The 23,274-nt window shown below is 43.5% G+C and overlaps 1 protein-coding gene across 3 annotated transcripts in view; it reads left to right on the forward strand.

The window, feature by feature from the left end:
- PIK3R1 (phosphoinositide-3-kinase regulatory subunit 1) overlaps positions 1-19,371 on the forward strand; it is an 85,743-nt gene extending 66,372 nt beyond the window's left edge. For 2 of the 3 annotated variants that reach the window (XM_021076848.2, XM_021076847.2), the window contains exons 5-16: positions 1,013-1,144; positions 1,964-2,165; positions 2,361-2,440; positions 13,820-13,922; positions 14,477-14,575; positions 14,684-14,864; positions 15,117-15,242; positions 15,930-16,072; positions 16,267-16,443; positions 16,537-16,605; positions 17,265-17,435; positions 18,140-19,371. In XM_021076848.2, the coding sequence (XP_020932507.1) occupies positions 1,013-1,144; positions 1,964-2,165; positions 2,361-2,440; positions 13,820-13,922; positions 14,477-14,575; positions 14,684-14,864; positions 15,117-15,242; positions 15,930-16,072; positions 16,267-16,443; positions 16,537-16,605; positions 17,265-17,435; positions 18,140-18,329 (1,673 nt within the window). In that variant the 3' untranslated portion in view covers positions 18,330-19,371. Of the gene's footprint in view, positions 1-1,012; positions 1,145-1,963; positions 2,166-2,360; positions 2,441-12,222; positions 12,386-13,819; positions 13,923-14,476; positions 14,576-14,683; positions 14,865-15,116; positions 15,243-15,929; positions 16,073-16,266; positions 16,444-16,536; positions 16,606-17,264; positions 17,436-18,139 lie in introns of those variants that run through there. The other variant, XM_005672504.4, reaches the window with a different exon arrangement.
- Positions 19,372-23,274: the final 3,903 nt, after the last annotated feature.

A 23,274-nucleotide genomic window follows, 5' to 3' on the forward strand; every position in this document is an offset into this window, starting at 1 on the left:
TAGTCGTACCTTAATTAGAACACCCCGTCACAAGTAGGGGGAAACAGTCTGTAGATGTTCACATTATTTTCATGGATATTCTTGAGATTGTGAAGATTCTCTAATGTCTTACTGCTTCATCAGTCGCTCTGTTGGGTTAAATTTATGTTCATACTGATAGGTAGTACTGACAACTCCGATTTTAGGAAATCTGTGGATTTGCATTTCACAGTTTCTTGTTGCGGTGTGAGGAAGCATGCATTTACTCTGAGATTCTCCATCCTGAGACAGAACCCTTTCTCAATGAGGGCAGAACCACCCTCGAGGATGCATCTGGAAATGTTGTGAGGGCAGCAGTAGTTTGCTGAGGCTGCCATAACAAAATCCCACAGACCGGGTGGCTTAAGCAACAGAAGTCTGTCTTCTCACAGTTCTGGAGGCTAAACGTCCAGATCAAGGCAGATTTGGTTTCTTCCGAGGCCTTGGCTTTCAGACAGCCGCCTCCTTGCTATGTCCTCACGTGGTCTTTCCTCTGTGCGTGCACCCCCAGTGTCACTTTTTCCACATTTCCTGCTCTTTAAAATACCAGGTGGATGAGGGCCCACCTCTCATAGCCCCATTTTAACCTAACCAGCTCCTGAAAGGCCCTTCTCCAAATGCATCCACCTTCTGAGGTCCCTGAGAGTTAGGACTTCAACCTATGAATTTTGGGGACACAGTTCAGCCCACAACAGAGGCATTATTTTCCGTTGATCCAGAGTCTCAGAATGTGTTCCGGCGTCTTGGGCAGAGGCCTTCATTGCTAAATGCCTCATGTGGGGGGACAGACCTACACGAGGGAAGATGTTCTATTCAGAATGCCAGGAGCAATCCCTGCCAGAAGCACTGCTAGTAAATGCTCAAGAATCTTTATGTACTTGTCCTCATACTGCTTCCTTTCCTGACTCACATGTAGGTCACAATTCAAATGATCGGCCCAACCAATGCATCTGATGTCTGACCTTTTTTTTTTTTTTTCCTGTTTCTATCATAGATGCCACCTCCGTGGACTTGGAAATGATTGATGTGCATGTTTTAGCCGACGCTTTCAAACGCTATCTCCTGGACTTACCAAATCCTGTCATTCCGGTGGCTGTTTACAGTGAAATGATTTCTTTAGCCCCAGGTTGGTTGCCTCTTCTGAGAACCTCACTGAACATGTATTGAGATGTGGAGGTGCTTGTTAAACTCAAGCACCCCATATAAAAAGAGATTTCTTAGAAAATGTCAGTAGGAATCCCCTCCCCTGCTGCCCGTGCTGCCCCGCCCTGCCCCCATCGTCACCAACTCTTTGCCTTACCAGGGCAGCCAGTAGAAGAGCCAGATCCTTGTTTGCTTAGGAAGACCGTCCACATGTTGAAATGGCTAATTGTTAACCTTTTATCAGTATTAACAAGGTTCACTGCGTCAGTGAAGGCCCTCACGGGCCAAGTGTCATCCCTGGATTCAGGGCACCAGGGACTGGGACCCAGTGACTGGGGATATTCCCATCATCCCCTTCCAGGGGCCATTACAAAATGAGTCGGGGGACGAGGAGTCTCCGTTTTAGGAGCTAACACTCAGTTCAAGTGCTTTGGGGACCGGAAACTGTGGTTCGTAACCTTCAAAGTTAAAACCTGTGACACTTATCTGATGCTCCTCCACACTAGCCAATCACACTTGACGCTGCTCCAGAGAAGGCAGATTTCTGCCCTCACCCCCAGCACCTCTTGTGGTTTTTCACACCCAGAGTCTCTTGCATTTCCATTTGATTTGAGATTTCTACTTTCTCATAATGCCTTTTCTAAGGAGAAGAACACATGGACTGTCCGCTTCTTCGGCTGCCGTTGGTTTAAGTGACTCCTCTGTAGCTAGTGCAGAAATCCTCTAGGTGGTCATTCACTGAGAGGGAGAAGCAGTCTCTTCATCTCTTTCCTTCCATTGTTTGTTTCTTTTTAACCTGTAGAAGTGCAAAGCTCGGAAGAATACATCCAGCTGTTGAAGAAGCTCATTCGATCACCTAACATACCTCATCAGTATTGGCTCACACTTCAGTATTTGCTAAAACATTTCTTCAAGCTCTCTCAGACATCCAGCAAAAACCTTTTGAGTGCAAGAGTGCTGTCTGAACTTTTCAGCCCTCTGCTTTTCAGATTCCCAGCAGCCAGGTGAGTGAATGAAGAGAAGCCTGGGTTTGGGGGGGATAAGGAGACACATAGATGGGTCATTAAGCTGATTCTAAAGATACTGGGTCACAGGCATTTCCATATTTTCCTCAGATACATTCATTTGAATATGTATAAATGAAAATGAGTTTATCGTTGGGGAAAAAATTTTCTAACAGAACTCTTTTTTTATTGTAGCTCTGAGAATACTGAACACCTCATAAAAGTCATAGAAATTTTAATCTCTACCGAATGGAATGAACGCCAGCCTGCACCAGGTAATGACTTCTGAACATTTAAAATTCCCTCACTGTTGGTTTTTCAGAGCCTGAAAAATGGTGGCTTTAAACCTTCTCTAGAGTATTATAAGTTTCTCTTAGAATTGAGATCTGTAATTGCATGTTACCTTATGATTGGAAGAAAAAAATAGCCAGGCGGTAGCATATATGGTCAGTATTATCTGGATTTTGGTATTTGTGGATTTTATGTGATCTCGGTTTTAGGTGAGGGTTGTAGGGGGTGCCCCCTGTTCCCCCTCAATTTTGATGCTTCTGGTTGTTGCATAAATTATGGCTTTCATTTTAGTTGTTGACATTTTTGTTTTTCTTTCTAATACTTGTAAAGTAGGGGATTTGTAATTACTATATAATTTAAAGTATTTTGGAATGTATTTTTTGGAAGCGGGTAGGCTGAGAAATGTCTGTCAAAATAAACATTTTTAATAATGAAAGCAGTATGAAACTAGGGGTTCAGTGCAACAAGGTGGTCAGGCCAGACACTTCTTTGAAAGCAGGCTGGCCTTCAATTAGCTGTTTGACAAAGCAGGAAATGTAGACTGTGTTAGCTTGAATTTAATTTAAATTGATGTCTTTTTCTAATACTATGCAAAGGAAACAGCCTTACCTTGCTGTCTGCTGGTTCATTTAGGGTAGTGGCAGTGGTCTCCAAAGTGAAGGGAAGTTTTAGGGTCCGAAGAAAGTATTGCTTTAGTCTGAATGTATGCCTCAAATTTATGTGAAAACATCATGAATATATTGTCTTTTATAAGTAAATTATGCAAACTACCCAATTTATCTCTGTAGGAGCGGGCCTGGGGACCCAGTAGAAGTAAGTTGGGCTATTTTTAAGGTGCTACATAGACAGACCTAGTTGTTTGCCTCTGAATGGGGCCAAGAGAAAGGCAAGGGCCTAGACTTAAAACCCGCCTGCAGGGAAGGGATCAGGATGGGATGGTAACCACTCCTGATAGAGGGACCCATGATCATGATACTGGGAAGGGCTTCTGTGGGCAAAGCCAAACTTTGGTATCCAAAGAAGAGAGAGGCAGCAGAAACAGTACATAAGGCAAGCATGGGCCATTCCAAATGTTCTGAATTACAGCAAGTGGGAAATGCAAGAGGGCTACCCTGCACTGTAGGTCAGCTGCATCAGAGCTTTCCGATGTAAGAATCTGAGGATGGCCAAAAGTCGCATCTCACATAACTGCTTGGGCCACTGGATAATGGGTTTGGGAGCTCTGTGCTGGTATTGAGAGTCTGCTTTTGGGCTCAGTAGGAAACAGTGCAGTGACAGGTTAGAATACCCTCTGGAGAGGGGACAGGAGCAGGTGTACACTTGGCCCTGGACCCGTTTATTGACCACTCACTCCTGGACTGACTGCTGGATAGGGAGGGAAGAGGACCGGCAAGAGTAGAACAGGGTCTGGGCCAGAGGATCGAGTTCTGCTCTTTCATTTCCTCCTGACCTGTGGAGGTCCTTCTCAGAGACAGGGAGAGCTGGCCCTGCCTGCAGGCAGCAGGGTGGTCCCAGTCTTCTCAGTGACCACCCCTCAGGAGAGGGGAGACACGGAAGCTCAAAGCCAGACAGGGTTTGACAGATATCCATGAACTCCTGTGGAGTTTTGAGGATTTCTACTATACAGGGCGCACCGGAATCCATGATGGGATTTAGTGCATCTGCTTGGCGTAAACTGGTTGAATGTCTTTCTCAGTTTCAGCCTAATTCCACCCAAGGAAAAATTCATCTGCAGCCATTTTCATAGGGCACACTTAAAACCACTGGTTGTGTCATAGACCCTCGCTGCACTCTTCTCTTAAGAAACCAGTGTGACAGTTTCAAAGGCGGATTAGTTCCGTCAGCTCTCTGGAAGAATGATGAAGAAAGCCTTGAATGTTTGCTAGACTATCCCAGAACACATGCGGACTCTTCCAAAAAATTGCATCCAAGTCATTTTTAAACCCTAGTTTGAGTCATTACCCCCTTGGTGGGATATCTCTTAGCTATTCTGGAAATTGACATAGCTGCTTCAGCACCTCTCCGCTGGTGAAAAGACACTACCCACCCCAACACAATGTTCTCATCCTGAACACCTTTGTATTCGGGAATGGCTTCAGTGCAAATGATTGTCAGGGCGCCACAGGTTCGAGAAATGACTTCTCAGGCCTGGTAGGTGTGCGGTAAGTTTTCATGGCGTCTTTCCCGGAGAGCTGGGAAACGCAGTCCCGGCCGCACCTCTGGGGCACAGTCATAAATCATTCACTTGCAATAACTTGATTGTCGTGAATAGAAATGAGGTCTCGAATGGTGTTTGGGGGGTGGGGGAGAAGCAAGACTGTCGTGAGGCAAGTAGACCCCTATTCTAGTTGTCAGCAGGGAGAACTTGAAATGATAGACAGAAGCAATGGTGTTGGAGGCAGCATGTCAATTCAAATAAGACCCGTTAGCACATAGTATCTAATTAAATTCTAGGTGGGAGGGCATGTACTGTAAGTATAAAGAGAATCTGCAAGATGTGATTGGTGACGTTTTAGGATAATTGAGTAGACAGAAAAAGCTCAGAGGAAAAAAAAAAAAGAGGACTGAAATGGGCTTTGAAGAATAGGTGCAATTTCAAAAGGGGAAGGAGAAATAGCATTTCTCTTCAAGAAGTTTCAAAGATTTATTCAGAATCATTTGTGAAGGACAAAAATAACAACTTGATATTTTTACCAGATTTGAAAGAGCAGTAAATATTTTAAGTGACAGTATCATAAAAAGCATCACTTGAGTGCCAAAAGTATTGTCCAGCTCTCCTCCTTTGCACAGGAGGAAACTGAGCCCACAGAGGCTGATGGTTTTACCTGGTGCCACCCCAACCAGTGCGAGCCAGAGCTCGGCCTGCCGGGGAACCTGGCCTGGGACGCCAGCCTGCTGCTCTCTCTGCTGCCTGGGGTTTTGGAACCTTCCTGGGCCATGAGGCTGCTTTTACTGTCCAGTCACAGAGCCCTCCGAAGTTTCCAGCAAGTAATAAACTAAAAATACGTGCTCTTTGCTCACATGGGTCACACAGACTAAAGAGCCCCAGTGCATTTTGTATAGCTTTGGGGATCAAGCTCAGAGTCACTCGGTCTGTCCATCCATCTGTCCTTTGTGCCGTGGAAAGAACAATGTGTGTCAAATAGATCTGGGTTTAAATCCCAGCTTTTACTCTCTACTTGCCAAGTTCATCATCAAGTCATTCCGCCTTTGCAAACTGTTCCCCCGTCTGTGAAATGGGAACACTGCCTCTCTCCTTGGGTGGCTGTGAGAATTAAGTGACATGGGAAGGGATGACGCTCCTCCTGACCCTGTCATATGGAGTATGTCCTCAGTATCGGTTGCGCCAGCCCTGTGGTCAAGGCCCTGCCAGAGCTGGCCTTGTTTTCTTCAAGCCGCCTTCCTGGTTGGTGCTGTACAGATCCTACCAGGCCATTTTCCCCACCAGCCCCACATTCCCAGCTGCAGACCCAGGCCCTTGGGAGCCTGGAGGGGCTCTCCTGCAGATCTCAGACCCTCCCTGGGCAGTTGCTGCCCCAAGGGCACATTGCTTGGAGGGAGGCAGGTGCCTTGGTCTCCTGCCCTTTGGGTGTGTGTGGCTCGGTGTGCGGAAGGGCCAGGGTCTCAGTCCCAGCTCCCCCTGCCACCTTGCCTAGGGGCCCACACATGGTGCACTCAACACACAGGCATTCCCAGCCGCCCCAGATGGCGCCCTCCTCCACTGGCACCCAGGGACCTCCTCCCGGCTCCATGTGCAGGTTTTTGACCCATTCAATGCACTTATGTCCTTTAAGCCTCTTGTCCTCTTACACTTTACTGTTGTGTAGTTCTTCTGTTCTCAGCTGCTTTTCTCAAGGACAAAGGCTGTGTCTTCTTCGGAGCTCTTCCTAGCATAGAACTGGGCACAGCATAATAATCATCCAAATGAATTTTTTTTTTTTTTACTCTTTGGTAAAATTCTCCACTTTCAGGGAACTCTCACGGCAGCTCATTTAAGGCATCCAACACACCTCTGAAGTACCGTTGTCTCCCTTATAGGGAGGGAAAGTAAGGTTTATACATATATATATATGTATTCTGTCAAATTTCTACTGTACAGCATGGTGACCCAGTTACACATACATGTATAGATTCTTTTTTCTGACATTATCATGCTCCATCATAAAGTAAGGTTTTGAAAGGCTAAGCACAGAGTAAGTTTTAGAACTTGGTTGATAGTTTGCTGTTCTCTTTGTTACCAAGAGTCTTTTTAAGAAATGGTTAATGTTGAACAGCAGGTTTTCTTGAATCACAGTGTGTTGTGTTTACCCTGCTGAAACTTAGGTAGCTAAAGTAGATTTCTATAGGGCAACTAAGGTAAAAACAGGCCATTTAACTTGGGGCGCCTTTGAATGAAACCCATTATAAGTGTATTTACATATTTCAGATTTCATGGATATATTCAGAAATATTAATGTAGCATAATTGACGTCTAATATTGCACCCTCAAGCCCAGGGGGAGAATCAATGACTTCTTCTCCCCCCTGCCCTTCTACACCTGTCAAAGTTAATTTTTAACCACTCGTGCATTGCAAAACATTCATCCTGAAGAGCCTGATTCATAAATCTTGTTTTAAATGCTCTGGGCTTGGTTTGCAACCAAGACGAAAGCAAGCACTAAGGTAGAGGGAAATGATTTTCAAAGAGTTTTACTTTTCTCTGATTTATTTTTTATTGGGTTTAAAATGTGGTCTGACATTAGAGGGTTGTTTCCAAGGTGAGAAATGAAACTTAGAAAAAAATACATGTGTTTAGCCGGGTAGGAGTAAACACAGGCAAGGTGTACTAGGTTTTGTCAAAAAATAGGAAGTTTTATTTGTGCTCTGAAGAGGAGCATGTATTGGTGGATATAGTTCAGTTTTACTTTTGTTTTTGCAGTGCAAGCCTTCTCTTTCTCTCGAGGGACCTCAGAGAGGGAAATAGCAAGGAATGGGTTTCTTTTTTTTCTGCTAAGCAATGGGCACACCTTTTCAGATACTTTGTAGAGTGCATCAGTGTTATGGAAACCTGAGTTTATTTATAAACTCAGATGGACATTTTTCTTAGCACAGGGTTATTAAGAACCCTGGATGTGGAGTAAAGAATTGCTATCACCCTTAAAGGCTTTTCTGTCCTAATTTGTTTTCAGTTAAAATTATGAAGGGAGGCATCAATTTAATCCTTAAAAGAAGGTTTTGGTTCATTGACTTTTTTTCTCACTGCCTTTTTATGGGCTTCTGTTCATAAATCGTGGCCCACAGAGCCACGTAAGAAGCTGTGCAGGATGAAAGGTCCTCGTGGGTCATTTGCTCCTCAACGGTGATTGGCACATAGGACATACTGTGTTCAGTCTGTAACTTACATACTTATCTTAATGATTAAGGGACATTTTCCGGACTAGAGCACACACGGAAAGTGACATATGGCCTCTTTGTGCCTCTGAGTGAGTTGTACAAAATTTTTGAGGAAAGGAAAACTAGTATGACCTAGGGCTTTGAAGAACCTAGAAGGTACAGTTAGTTTTCAGTTATATAAGTTTTCCAGGGTGGTAGAGTCTGGGTTTCACAAGTTAAAATACAAGTTTTCTTAAAAGAGCTTAGCAGGCACATGAAAAATATTTCCTGGGTTGTTAAGGCATCTGTGCATTTGATTTATTATTTATTTCTTAGGGACTCATATAGATTAAGTGACAGTTGGACAATTAGTCTCACACAAAATAATGAGACTTTGGACATGGTGGGAGATGAATGAAATACACAGAAAGTTGATTGTTTTCTCCTAAGCAGAAGTTACTGATGCTGTTCTACCAGCAGAGGGCTCCCTTTTTAAGCTAATAAAGAGCATGTGTTTTACAGACCACTGAACTGACTTAAATAGGAAAAAGCTCACACTTTCAGTAACATAAGAGAATCTCTATGGTAGGTGATTGTACATATTGTGAGAAATCTGAAGCAAAGTTTTCAAATCTATTTGAAGACTTTTTTCTCTAAGTAGAAAGTGTGCTGTTTCCCAGCAGATAATTTTCTTCTGAAAGGGAAAATAGACTGTTGGACTAGAGAGCATTTTCATCTTAGAAGGTTTTGACATGACATGTCATGTGAATCCAGACAGGTATGCTTAAGAGACGGATGTTTCCGAGGTTTCCAGCTTTAGAAAGACTATTTTTAAAAGTAGGGCAAGATTATGCAGCTCAGGATACAAGGGCATTCTCTGAACTAACCCTGTGTCTGGGATCAGCTGGCAGGAGCCAGGAGATGCACTATCCCCCCCACCTTTGGGAAAGTAGATATTTCAAATTATATCAATTGCACCAAAGGAGAGCTTGTAAAATCACTTTCATTGTGAGTACAGCAGTGCTTCCCAGATACTGCAAGTAATCCTGAAGCTGGTTCCTGCCAGTGTGGACTCTGTGTCAGCACCTTTGGGTCACCTTCTCGTTACGGAGTGTGAGGGTATTACAGACAGAACCTGTTTTTTTCAAAGATAATTAGAAGGTAGCTTTTTCTTCTAATAAAACTAAAAATAGAAAACAGAAAAAGTTTTGTTGTAGGTGTGAAATTTTTTGCATGTGGCTTAAAAGAAATTAACTTCAGTTTCACTTGTTAATTTTTACTTTCTCTGTCAGAGGGAAGTCAAGAGCAGGGCCAGTGGGTGGAGAAAAAGCAGTTTGGGAGCAAACATTAGCAGGCTCGGTTCTGGTCCTGGATTCTAGCCTGTGCTATCATCTTGTGCAAACCACTTCACTGGGGGTCAAACCAGAGAGAGAGAGTATAGCAAGAGGGAATTGCTTGAAGGATCTGAGGATTTTTTCCTGGTTTTAAAGCTAGTAATTCTGTGATTTTACTCTGGGTAAGCTTCATGGGATAATAGTAAAGCTATCTACGCTGATGTGAGTGAAAATTTTTCTTAGGCCACATTTTAGTTCTTCAAATAGCAGCCAACAGTCCCTAAGGCTTCACTGCAACTTTCTCAAAGGCAAAAAAACTCTAGGAAGGTGTGCCATTCTCCCTGCCCTCCTGTCCTTTGCCCCATGTAGCATTTACACGAACCTAATGCAGACACACCTCTTAGGGCCATTTTAACGGGAGTTGAAACTGACTTCGTAGAAATAGCTGCAGAGGAGGATTTTTATTTTGGGGGGTGGTTTTTATGTTACAGAGCCTAGTGTATCCGTGCAGAGTCACATACTTTTCCCTGGGTGCCTCCTTCTGTGAAACCTTTGTAAACCTGTTCCCTGCAGGGTGGCCCCCGTTGGGCTCCCTTGTGACACCTGCAGCCCTCTGTGCTGGGGTGGGGGAGGAGGTGGACGTGAGTGGGGCACGGTGTTCTGGGTCGTTCTGAGAGAGGTTCAGGCCTTTACAAGCAAGGCTTTGATTCTATTTTTTGCTGAACTAGCTCAGCCACTTCCTGTGTTTGGCAGCGCCTAGTGCCTCGCTTCTCTGTGGCCACTTGAGCCCCGCGAGCAGCGCGCCGCCGCCGCCCCGCGGGTCCGTGATCATATTTTGCGTCTGCCTACAATGGCCTTCTCACTTCCTCCGCGACAGGAGGACGGGGGCCAGCCCTGGCCACTTGTTAGCCGATGACAACTTCGACTTGGACTTGGGCTCCCCTCCCCCGCCCCAAATCCCTACCTCAGCAAATATTTGAACCTGCCCAAGTTAATCATGAAGCCGCGATCTTTATCTGAAAGGGACGTGCGAGCGCGCGGGCTCTTTCCCTCCCTGGCGCGGCCCGGGTCCCGGCGCGCAGCGGGCTCCTGTGCCGGCGGCAGGCGCTGAACTGCACGGCGGCGGCAGGAGGACAGGCGTCCGACCCTCCCTCCATCCGAGCCAGGCTTCCGCGCCTCCAGCGCTGGAGGAATTGCTTTGGGGATTTTTTTTTTTTTTTTTTTTATGGTCGGATACAGGCATTTTTAAGGGAAACCACTGAAATGCATAACCTGCAAAGTAAGTTGCCTTTCATTTGTGCACTGTTCTGCCCCTAGCTGTTTCACTGTTTTCGGTCCTTCTGTGAACCTTGCATTTTGTGTGTCTGTGTGTGGGTGTGTGTTGAGGTGGGGGGGGGGGTGGCAGGGAAAGGGGGGGAGGTAGTAAGCGCTGCCTGGGGAGGGCAGATGAGAGATTAGGGGGAGACACTCCCCCAGTTCCTCGGGGGGCGCAGTGTGAGGGAAAGATGGGTTTTGGTTGGAAATGGGGAAGGAGGTAATTACCAAGTAGTGCTGGTCTGGAAGCTGGGGCTTGGCCAGGTCTGGGAGAGACGTGGAAAGTCACCTGTCTCCCTGCCCTCTTCCCCGGGTCTGTTTGCCACATGGGTTCCAGCAGCAGGACCGGTTTGCACCTAGTGCCCCCAGAGGCATGGGGGGTGGGGCCCCTCTGGACTGTCATGCAGTTTACAGCTGCTGGGAGGACTGCGGTTAACATTTTTATTTAAGAGGATTTTTTTCTAAATTTTATGTGAGGGCATATCCACCTCCCTCCTTCAGCACCACCCCCACTTTTATCATTTTTCTTTGAATTTGAATTTAGGTTCACTTAAATCTTTGGGCCAAGAGAAAACACGAGTGGGTTAGTGTGGGAGGGTATAGGTTGACCCGGCCTTCTCCTTAAGGGGGGAAATGAATTAAACTAGAAGAGAGACATGTGAACAGTACGCAGAGAATGCTTTGCCTTTGCTCGGCTATTTCTATATGTTTTATGATTCCAAATTTGACAGAAAGTCTAAGAATAAATTTCAAGGACTTCTGTGTTCTTTAAATTGTCACAGAACTATGTTACATGCACATGGACATAGATCACAAAGCCTACTATAGTTTTAAAAACGTACATGGGGGGTGCTTTTCTCCCTTCTCTCATTATAGAGGAACTGATTTTCTGACAGGCAACACTTGGAAGAAAGAATAATAATAATATTTGTTCCCAAAGCGTGAGCCCTTCCCCCAAAAGTGATTACATCACCCACCCTCTCAAGCAGTATTAGCACAATAAATCTGAAAATGGGCTCATCAGTGAGAAATACTTGACCAAGATCACTCTGCCTATACTCTCCCTTCTGATATATGGCTTCGTTTTTTTTCCGGCCGGCGGGGGGAAGGGGGGAGGTCCTTTCCATAGTCTATTAAGTCTAGTTTTAACTGCAATGCTTAACAGAGAGTTTTGCCTCTACATCTTCTTTTAACTGTGCTTTCTAAATGGGTAGTTTCGTGACAGTGTTTAAGTTCTGAGTTTGCAGTGAATTTTGGAGGACTGAAATTAAATATCCAGAGTGCTTGATCCTCCCTATGTTTAATATACAGGGGGAGGCCTTTTAGGGCTGTAAAATATATCTTAAGTAGACCATTTTGATGCCTTTGTACGATTTTTAAACCAAGAAAATGACCCGGCTATCTATAAACCCAGATGCACTGGGGGAGCAGAAAGCTGCATGCTGCAGCATATCAGCTTTTGTCAACCTGCCAGCAGCGGAGCGTACCATGCTGCAAGGAGCAATAAAAAAGGAATTAGAAAACTCACGGCTAGAGAACAGTCAAATTAAACCCCTTTTGGAAACGACGAGCGTGTGTACAGTGCAGTTCTGTTAAATGTAGGAGCTTCCTGAGGTCGGGGCTGTGTTAAGGCTGGTGGAGAAGAGAAATGATGAAGCAGGAGTGGTCTGGTGACATTTTTCTGACTTGATTGGCTGGGTTGTGTGATGTCATAGGTTACAGTGCAGCCCCTTATAGGTTTTAAAATGAATTCCAAGACACCATTACAAAGAAAGCCGGACTCTTTTCTTATAACTGAGCTCAGCCAAGGAAACTCTCGCACAAATGTACAACACTGTTTGGAATATGGAAGACCTGGATTTAGAATATGCTAAGACAGATATAAATTGTGGCACAGACTTGATGTTTTATATAGAAATGGATCCACCAGGTAATACTGCAGTATTCTTGTGGAAAGCTAGTTAATGTTGTAGCATTTAATTTTTTTGGTTTTTTTTTTTTTTTTTTTGACAACTACTGTTAGCAGATCCTTCTTTTGGATTTGTTTTTATTAATTTGTTCTAATTTAATATGAATGAGTTTGAATCGTAGTGTGAAAATGAAACAAATTGGTTGACTGGCTGTGGAAGCAAGCAGGTCAGGCTGTGTGGGGTAAATGCTTATTCTTAGTTGAATGGATATGAAGTGAATTCCAGTTTTTCACTCGTGTCTTTTGTTAATCAAGTTCGTTTGCCGTTTGGGTGCTGTTGTTGCATATTGTTCCTTTAATTTAAAAGGTGCATCCTTGGTGCTGCTTTTCTGTTGACAGTGGATGAGAACAGTATGGTACTTTGCAGTGATAACACCGGGTACTTTAGAAAGCATGTCAAATGTAGCAGTGATTGCAACTCAGTTCTAGGTGCCCTGAAACTATATACTAATCAAATGTTGAGACTTTGCCTGCTTTTTCTTCTATTAAGATACTGTAATGAGGAAAGAAGTTGGCTTTCCATTATTGAGTCCCAGTCTTAGATTCCTGAAATAATTTTTGCTTAAAATAGTAACAGTGCTTTAAAAGTTATGACTTAGAATTTAGCTGAACATCCTGGACTTATTTTGCTCTCTCAGTTATTTTATTTCAATGTTAGCCTTCCTCCCAATTAGGAAATTCAGAAACACTGCAGTCTTTGTCACCAATTGGTATATGAATACGATTTGACATTGAGGAAAAGGAATATGGTTTTTAATCAGTCTTGGCAGAATACAGAGCACAGTTATCCAAACAGAATATTAACATGAATACTAAAGAGATTTAGGTCACAGATGAGTTTCTCCAAGTGGCTTCTGGCAGAACAGTGCCTGAAATACTAAGATTAGAGAAACCCAATTCCTCCTCTTAAAACAGTGCTGTAGATGAGCTTTTTATTACCACAACAGCATTTGTGCAGGACAGAAACCAAATTTGTCTTGTATAATTAAATAACAAGAGGAAATTAAAACCAACCCATGTGATTGCTCCTGCTCTTCTGTTTGTGGTTTCTTACTTTAGATAGATTTGACCAGATATGAAACTTGAATACAGCTCGAGCCTAGAAGTAAAACATGTCATGACTCTGGGATTTACTTTGAAATTCATTCACATGGCCAGCCTATTTTATTTTTTGGCCTCTAAGCTCTTCTCTTTTAAAAAACATTCCTGTTTTCTGAGGTTTTTTTTTTTTTTTTTAATTTAAGAAAAAAAAATTCATGGAATTGTGCACGATTGCTGTTTCACAATTCATCCTCTCTGCCTGAGGATGTTATATATCTAAAAGAACTTAGCTTGAATTTTAAATGTTGATTTGTAGTTGGGATTGCAAAAACCTTCTTTCTCCTTAATCCACAGCACTGCCTCCTAAACCACCAAAACCCACTACTGTAGCCAACAACGGTATGAATAACAATATGTCCTTACAAGATGCTGAATGGTACTGGGGAGATATCTCGAGGTAAGGCTCTGGAAACACTTGAGTTTTCACTAGAGCCAGGGAGTTTTAGATGAAGAGAAAGAAAAGCAAAAACACCAGCTTGCTAAGTTCCAATTTTAGGATATCATCCAACATAAGCAAGAAGCATAGTTGGTCCTCTTCCAAAGACGACCATAGAAGTCACTGAGCACTGGGGAACTGTGGGTGCTGGATGCCACAGGAAATTAAATACCCGAGAAGTTTCATTATTGACAGAGATGTCAGGGAGGCAGCAGGGTGAAGTGGCATTGCCTAAAGGCAGACTGTAAAGTCACTCTCTTTATTAGACAGAAACCCTCAGAATTAATGTTATTAGCTTCAACATAATCAAGTGGCATTTTTATTCTAAGCTTTTTTTTTTTTGCTTTTTTTTTTAAGGGGAGGGAGGAGTTGGAGTGGAAACCTTTCAGGGAATCACAATTTTCTGTGCTGATGTGTCAGAGTGACTGGAGTGTTGGGTTCAAGAATAAATTCTTAAGCCCTGAAAGTCACCAGATCCTTGAGATGAGCATTGTCTCGTGTTCTTTTCACTTCAGGGAAGAAGTGAATGAAAAACTTCGAGATACAGCTGACGGGACCTTTTTGGTACGAGACGCATCTACTAAAATGCATGGTGACTACACTCTTACACTAAGGTAAGTTAGGGCGTGTAGCTAAAATTGGAATGTTCAAGGTGATAGTAAAGCCCACGTTTATTTTAAAAAGAGAATTCTAATGTCATTATTTTCATATTGCATTCACAGGAAAGGAGGAAATAACAAATTAATCAAAATATTTCACCGAGATGGGAAATACGGCTTCTCTGACCCATTAACCTTCAACTCTGTGGTTGAACTAATAAACCACTACCGGAATGAATCTCTAGCTCAGTATAATCCCAAACTGGATGTGAAATTACTGTATCCCGTATCCAAATACCAACAGGTATTCACCTACTCATTGCAATAATTTGAACAAAATACTTCTTAATGCTTCGACAACATTTTTAAGTGGAGGAACGCCATGTAGTCAGGTTTGAAAAACTTTCAGCCTGTCACTTTTGTGACCACAAGTGTATCATGGCTTAATAAAACACTTGAACAAAATACCTGACATCAGAAAAAAATCCTCACTTGCCATTTGATTTAATACCTTATCAACTGAATTTCCTTTTCTTCTGATCTCTAATCCTTCCAGGATCAGGTTGTCAAAGAAGATAATATTGAAGCTGTAGGGAAAAAATTACATGAATATAACACTCAATTTCAAGAAAAAAGTCGAGAATATGATAGATTATATGAAGATTATACCCGTACTTCCCAGGTGAGTTTTCTTTGGAAATCAGATTAAAATTTTAGAGCTCTTAGTTATTACAACCTATTCAGCTTTAAAAAAAAAGAAGTGAAAAAGGTTGAGTTTTTTTCCAGTAAAGTGGGACGAGAGAGCATTTATTTGTGAATCATTGTTGATTACCTACTCTTTCTCTAAACCTTTTAAACAAAGCCTAAAACTATGAGAAGTAATAAATTAGGTTGATTTGACCTAACTGCTGATCAAAGGATTCTTTTTAGAGTAAAAGCTCATAATAACTTGTCTAGTCTCTGAAATGGGGATGTAACTATTATATGCCCTGACAGGAAAAGTAGAGGCTGCATTTAGTGCAGTGTTTTCCCAGAGGCTTAATCTCCTCTAGGCCATCACGTATCTGGAGCCGCCAGAGGGAGCAGAAGGATGCCATAAACTGCTGATAAAGTAGGATGGTTTTTTAAAAAGGTGCAAACTGGAGAAAACTGTCAAGCAGTCATCTTCCAGAGATTGGGAAAATTCACCAAAGGAAATGTGTGCTTCTCTGATACTTTTTTCAGGGGTTTTATGAATTAGAGTCCCACCTTGCTAACAAAGTATTTACATGCTAGATAGTAGGGCCAGTCAAATGTCCTGGTAGTGTCTTGCAATAAGAAATTGTCCTTATGAAAGGAATGACCTTGTCTTATTAAAATTGTGTTGCAGGAAATCCAAATGAAAAGAACAGCTATTGAAGCATTTAATGAAACCATAAAAATATTTGAAGAACAGTGCCAAACCCAGGAGCGGTACAGCAAAGAATACATAGAAAAGTTTAAACGTGAAGGCAATGAGAAAGAAATACAAAGGTTGGTAAACGAGGAGGGTTTTCCATCACCCAAATTCTCTTATACTGTTTAAAGGTGACCTTTCTTTCTGTGAAATGACAGGAAGAGAAAGCTTTCTTTACCTGAGGAGAGCTGCTGGGAATCAATAGTGAAACTTTGAGGGAACCTTCATGACGCACCAGCTAACGACACGGGTGCATTTATCTTGCCTGCAGGATTATGCATAATTATGAAAAGTTAAAGTCTCGCATCAGTGAAATTGTCGACAGCAGAAGAAGGTTGGAGGAGGACCTGAAGAAGCAGGCGGCCGAGTATCGCGAGATTGACAAGCGCATGAACAGCATTAAACCTGACCTCATTCAGCTGAGAAAGACCAGAGACCAATACTTGATGTACGTACTGGAAGCAGAGCCCTGGAGGTACATGACTGGCCATTGCTGAAAGAGAGATTCTTAATGCATTTCCTTTTTAAAACTCTTTTCCAGGTGGTTGACTCAGAAAGGTGTTCGGCAAAAGAAGTTGAACGAGTGGCTGGGCAATGAAAACACGGAAGAGTAAGTAGTACAGAGGGGAGGGAGCAAAGGTGTTTTTTCATTTGAGGAAAATGCATGACTTGCTTTGTGTGCAGAACAAGTGAGGGTTGGAACATCTCATTGGAGAAACCATCGACTCAGCCTTTTTAGCCAGAATTTTCAAAAAGGAAGATTTAGCAGAGGAAAGTACAGGTGTCTCTCCCCCCCACCCCCCGCCCCCATAGTGCTTTAAGGTGACACCGTATCCATGATAATATCCCAGACCCATCCGAAATATCCCAACATATTTTGGGAATAATCAGGGGCCAGGGCAACTCTGTCTTGTGTATTTTTAAAGCTTAAGTATATGTTTTTGTTTCATTTATTTGAAAACTGGCATTCCTCCTAGTCAATCAATTTCCTGATCTAAACTGGACAAACAGGATTGTTTAATACCTTCCTCTCTGCCCAGGTAACTGAGCATAGTTGCTGACTTGAAAACAGGAAGAGTATCACTTCATGCTGCTAACTCTTTGTTCAGGGAGTTACAGGCTCAATTCCATGAGGAAACTCAGGCCAAAGTTGAGTCAGACTTAATGAGAGGAGGGGCAGGAACTGGGGTGGAAGTGATGCGAGGGCCCCGGGGGCCGGCGGGGGGCTCTGTGACCTTCATGTGGGACCCTTCTCTCCTGCCTCCTTAGCCAATATTCGCTAGTGGAAGACGACGAGGACTTGCCCCACCACGATGAGAAGACGTGGAATGTCGGAAGCAGCAACCGAAACAAAGCTGAAAACCTACTGCGGGGGAAACGAGACGGCACTTTTCTGGTCCGGGAAAGCAGTAAACAGGGTTGCTACGCCTGCTCTGTCGTGTATGTATCTCCAGCAAGTTCTTTCTCTTGTCAAATATCTTAAGGCGGTAGTTCTCAAGGTTGGCTTGGTGGGGGGTGGTTGAAGAGTGACTTTGGATCACTAACATTATTTTGGAGAAGTCCGTGTCCTCTAGCAGGGAGAGGTTCTCCAAGTATTTTACCATCCATTATCTCCCTCCATCAAAGCAGAGGAATATCCCTACAGGAGAGATGTGGGAAGAACTTTGAGGAGGGCAAGGGAGCAGGAGAACAGAGGGTAGAAGCATAGGTGGGGAGGTGTGTGGATGTTTCCAGGCCAGCCTGGAAGAGGGAATCCTGTTCATCATCTCCTCACCATCACAAGGTACCACTTTGGTCCGGCGGCGCCACTCAGACTGATGGCTGAAGTCCCCACGGAGTGGCTGCTGACCAAGTTCCAGGCAGCCATTGAGCCCTCCCCGAACATGATCTCATTTCTCAGAGCTACCCTGTCACACGTCCATTACTGCTGTCCCCCTTTTAATCCATGCTCCTGGTCCAAGTACAGCAGCTCCGTGAAGCTGGTTACCTCCCCAGTCACTCGGCCCGTAGGTGAGAAGTCACCCAGGACCGGTGCCCCCACAGAGGCTGGCCCACAGCGAGTGCACTTTTGCATGACGATCATGCCCAAGGCACCTCATCCCAGCCACACTCCTCAAGGCCTGCATGCTCTCTCTCCACTGCAGGGTAGACGGCGAGGTCAAGCACTGCGTCATCAACAAGACGGCCACGGGCTACGGCTTCGCCGAGCCCTACAACCTGTACAGCTCCCTGAAGGAACTGGTGCTCCACTACCAACACACGTCCCTGGTGCAGCACAACGACTCCCTCAACGTCACACTAGCCTACCCGGTGTACGCGCAGCAGAGGCGATGAAGGGCCGGCCCTGCCACCTGCTCAAGTTCAACTCTCTGAGGCCTCCGGCAAGCACAGGGCTCCTCCCCAGCCTGACCCGGGACCTGAGCAGCAGACATGAAGCCGTCTGCCTGCAGATGGGACTCGAGCTTTCGACATAACGGCAGTAGGGGAGACAACGCAGCCTCGCACTGGGCAACGGCCGTGTGGTTCTCACCTGGAGTGCTTAGCATCCCTTTTCTTTTTTTTTTTTTTTTTTTTTTGGTTTGTTTTTCAGTTTAATTTAAAGCCACAACCACACACGACACAGAAAAAGAAATGCAAAAATCTCTGCGTGCAGGGACAAAGAGGCCTTTCACCATGGTGCTTGTTCATGCTTTCAGAAGCTTTACCAGCTCAGAAGTCGGGACCTTGGAGACCGGAGCGGGGACGGGCCGCCCAGCCCTGGCCCTGGGGACGCTTGGTCCAGCCTGGGTGTTGCTGTGCACCGTGGCCCCAGACACATCGCACTGTGGATTATTTCATTTTCTAACAAAATGAACCGATATGTAGCAGAAAGGCACTTCCGCTCAAGAGGAACACTTTGGGGAACGTCGGCTCACGTACGTTCAGAGGAAATTCTGTTGTAGCAAAGTGCCAGAAAGTGTTTTGTTTAAACTCTTCAAACCAAGACAACCTACCAACAGAAAAATGGAGCTTGGAAAACAGGACTTCAAAATGACATTTAGTATATAAAATATGTACATAATATTGGATGACTAACTATCAAATAGATGGATTTGTATCAAAACCAAATAGCTTCTGTTTTGTTGTGCTGAAGGCTAAAGTCACAGTGCTATGCAATTCTTTATTTTCGTTGTTGTTACCTGTTTTCAGTGTACCTTCAGAATAAGCTTCCCCTTGCCCCAGTTTTTGTTGCTTGAAAATACTGTCCCTGATTTTTTTTTTGTTAATATTCATTTTGTTATTCATTTCCTTTTTTAAAAAAAAGAAGAAATGTACAGGATGCCAATTTAAAAAAAAATATGGCTTCAGAATTAAAACTATAAAATATTTTACAGTTTTTCTTGTACAGAGTACTTGGCTATTAGCCCAAGGTTAAAAGGTTCATAACAGATTTTGGGGGACTAAATGTTTTGTTGGGCAGTGCCTGATAAGCTTCAAAGCTGCTTTATTCAATAAAAAAAAAAAGAGAGAGAGAAAGATATATGAATATGACAAAGTATTGCTGAGTTCAACGACATTGTTTCAAGACTTAAAAAATACGGTACCTGGGAATGTTTGTTTCATAAAGAATTGTGAACTTCTTGAATCTAGGGAGGGGGCTGTAGCAAAGGGATGTACAGGTGGGGTGGGGGGGTGACGAGATGGCATGCACTTTCTCTTTCTTGTGATTACGGAGAAGCGGATCACCGCAAAGGGAGGTCTTTTCCCACTTGGATCCGCTGCTTGTTAAATACCCTGATGACAATGACAAACCTACTGGAAGGCCAACACAGTGCCCCTGGCCAGAGAGCTCATTCCTGAAGAAGGCAGGCAGGAGGGTTCACCCTCCTTGGAAACACTGATTTCAAGGTGTATCATCGCTGCATTTAGAAAACCTGTCTCCCTCTAGCATTAGACTACCCATTTCAACCAACCAACATCCATTTTAGAAAAGGCACGATCTGCAAAGACACTTCTATCTGGTGGTCTGTTACCTTCCTAGCTTCCCATCCAATTTAGACCATAGAGCAAGCAGACATGGTCCTAAGCATCCCCTCCCTGGGCTGTGAGGAGCTTGTTCAAGTCACGCAGCCACTGTAGGACTCACAGTAACAGTCCTCATTCATCCAAATAATTGTGTTACACTTGCCGGGGTGGGGGGGGAGAGGAAGGGGTGGTTAGAGCATTCTTTCCTACTTAAGCCAAGAGTGGGAGGCCTCTCTCCTCAATCGACATACGCAAAAGCCTTTATGTCTCATGTTGGGAGGTGTAAAGGATAATTATCACCACGGTCAACGCGCGGGTCAGTGAACACAGAATCTTACAACTTCAATTTTCCTTGCTCACAAATTAGATTCACCACAGCTTGACTTCTCCTCCCTTCAAATACTGGGGTAAGGGGGCTTGGTTTTTTTTTTTTTTTTTTTTTTTAATGTTGCTCCTTTTAAAATTCTTTTGAAAGGATCAGTCTAGCAGCTGACTTCAACAACAGTCGAATTTTTTTTTTTTTCATTTTTACATGAAGCTACTCATATCAAGAGCAATAGTCAGTCTTATAGCCAGACTGTCAGCCTTCAAACTTGACTGTACTGAGTTATCTGACCCTCTCCCTCTCATCTCCAGACAACTGATGATCTCTCTGGTCTTGGTCCACAAGTGTCTGCTTTCAAACTCTCCTTCCACATCTCACACACAAGTCCAAAGGTAACAGTAGTTTAAAAACTAGGTTTGGTGGGTTTGGTTTGTGGTTGTTTTTTTTTTTTTTTTTGGTAGCACATCCACTTATGCTATTAAGAAACTTTAATTTCTAACATGTAAGATCCAAGGTGGAATATTTCATTAAAAATCTACAGTTTTGTATCAGCCTTTGCTTCAGCACTTCCCAAGATGGCATGGTATTTAGGCACTTGCGTTATTTCTGTGTCTCCTGAAGACAAATGTAATACATTTTTTTCTTTGAACAGCGAAGGTAGGATTTGCGGTTTCCTATCACCGTGAGTTACATTCTACCCGTGATGCTATACCTCTGCCAAATGCCTTTTTGAGTGCATCGAACATGCCCACCATATCTGTCCTTGTAGATGTTTGACCAGCAGGGCTCTGAGTCCAGTCATTCATGTCCTAACAACATTGTCTGAGTGGCTTGTATGAATGGAAACAGCAGAGGCACTCCTGATACATGCTTATGACATCCATGCATTGATTTTCCCCACCCAACGTGGTATCCTGAAGATAAAAGCCAGAAGCTAAGCTGCAGGGAGGCTGTGATAGGGCTGTAGGAGCATTGGGACCGGCTATCATACACGAGGGAAAAGAAGCATCATAACCATGTGGAAAGGAAGATATCTTGTGTTTGCAACATCTGGCAACTTCATAGCCTTGGATATATGTATATATGTATATGTGCATGGACTGTGTTTCCAGTATACCTTTCAGCCAAAACAGATCCACAGTCGCTGAGTTCAAGTACTTAACAAGACGATGTCTAGTACAATTCTTGTATATGTGTATGGGTTTTGTTTTTTGTGTTTTTTTTTGAAGTTGCTTTGTTTTGTCTTATAACGCTGAAAATTGTGTGCAAGTGAAGTGAGAAGTTCATAATTCTTTGGCTTTTTTTGTGTTGTTTAAAAGTTAACTCCTTTGGGGGAGCTGGTCTACATGGCGTGCTTTAACTTGGAAATCCTTGTTTTCAGTGTGTCCAAGTCAAAATGTGTTTCTGTGAGCTGTTACTGTGGGGAACCAAGTGCTCTGTCATATAGCTGGTTATGAACTAGTAACATGTCTGGGAAGTCCTACTGATGTTCCTTATTGGGAGAAAAATTCTGCTGGTTCTAACAACTGTGCTTTTGCTATGCATGGTATCCAAGTCAGTTGGAAAGCAGACCCTGAAATCTGAGTTCAGGGTCACTTAAGAAAGGGGCAGTTTAAAGCACAATGCCTCACATGGGACAAAGTTCTGAAACACCAAATTCTTTTAAAAAAAAAAATCTAGTTATCTAAATTACTAGTATTATGAGTCAGGAGGGAGCAGAATTGGGTTTACTGGAAACACTATCCAACTGAATATTGAACTTGTCACCATGAGATAGCATTAGCTGCCCAGGATGCTGCTATTTAAAAAAAAAAAAAAAAAAAAAAAAAAAGGAACAAAACAAAAAAAATTCATTTATATGTGTGTATTTTTTAAAGCTATGATCTGTTCAATGTTTTTACAAATCTGTTTCTATGACATTGTTAAAATAAAGTTGGTCTTTTGACGAGAGGGAGGATGTCATGGTCAGTGGTAATTTTGCCTTTACAAGGCACCTGGGGTGGGGGGGCGGGGGGACTGTGCCTCCTTGACATTTGTTCAAGCTCTAGATTCAGTGGAGCTATGTCTTGTTGTTCTAAGTTGCTTTAATGCATTGTATTAGGTCTTCAAACAGAATAAAGGTTGTTTTGAAACTTAAGTTATGGTTTGAAATTTCAGTGACCACCTAAGAAATAATTTTTTTTGGCTCTCTTGCTCTTTTGGTTAGTCGATGTTAATAAATGTTGCTGCTGTTTCTCTCATCTCCCACCCACCCTCTTTCACTGCCATCACATTATATCATTTTCCTCAAGTGAGAAAAAGACTAAGAGTGGTCACACAAATGATGGCTTGGTATCATTTACATCATTTCATTATATCCTTAATGATGAAAAGACATTGCTCTAGGTGATGTCATTTCAAGGCATGTTCTGGCTCTAAGAAAACATAATGTCCATTGTCCCTGAGTCCTTCCTCTTCACCATCCATCCCCAAACCATCTCCAAACTATGGTTTTCAAATGTATCTGGCTTTTTCTCTCTGTTCTACAGTCTGCATATTTGAAGAGCCACAGGGCAGGGATACCTGAAGGCACTGAGCAGTCTGCAGAGGTGTGACATGGGCCTCTCGACAGGGAACAAAGATCCACTCCAAATTCTAGCTTCTCACTGTAGCATCGAGTCCATCTATACGAACCATTCCTTATCTGAAACAACTCTCCCATTTGTTCTGATTGCCGAATGAATTTATGAGGAGGCCACTGTGCATGTACTTGGCACTCACTCAACACCGGGGCACCGTGAGGGTCCTAGACATGAAGGCATGGTCTAGTGATGGACGGGGGAGGGGCAGCCAAGTAATTACAGTCATGGCAACATGGCAGTTCCTCTAGAGATCCATTTCCAGCTTTTCCCCTGCCCTGCTCTGTATCACAGAGGCCTCTAGCCCTATGGCTTCTAGGTAGTGTGTCTG

The sequence above is a fragment of the Sus scrofa genome, chromosome 16 (assembly GCF_054392235.1).
Source record: "Sus scrofa isolate SSC_HxYL_T2T_F1_AM1 chromosome 16, Sscrofa_HxYL_maternal_Yorkshire_Landrace_v2.0, whole genome shotgun sequence".
NCBI classification, from domain to species: domain Eukaryota; kingdom Metazoa; phylum Chordata; class Mammalia; order Artiodactyla; family Suidae; genus Sus; species Sus scrofa.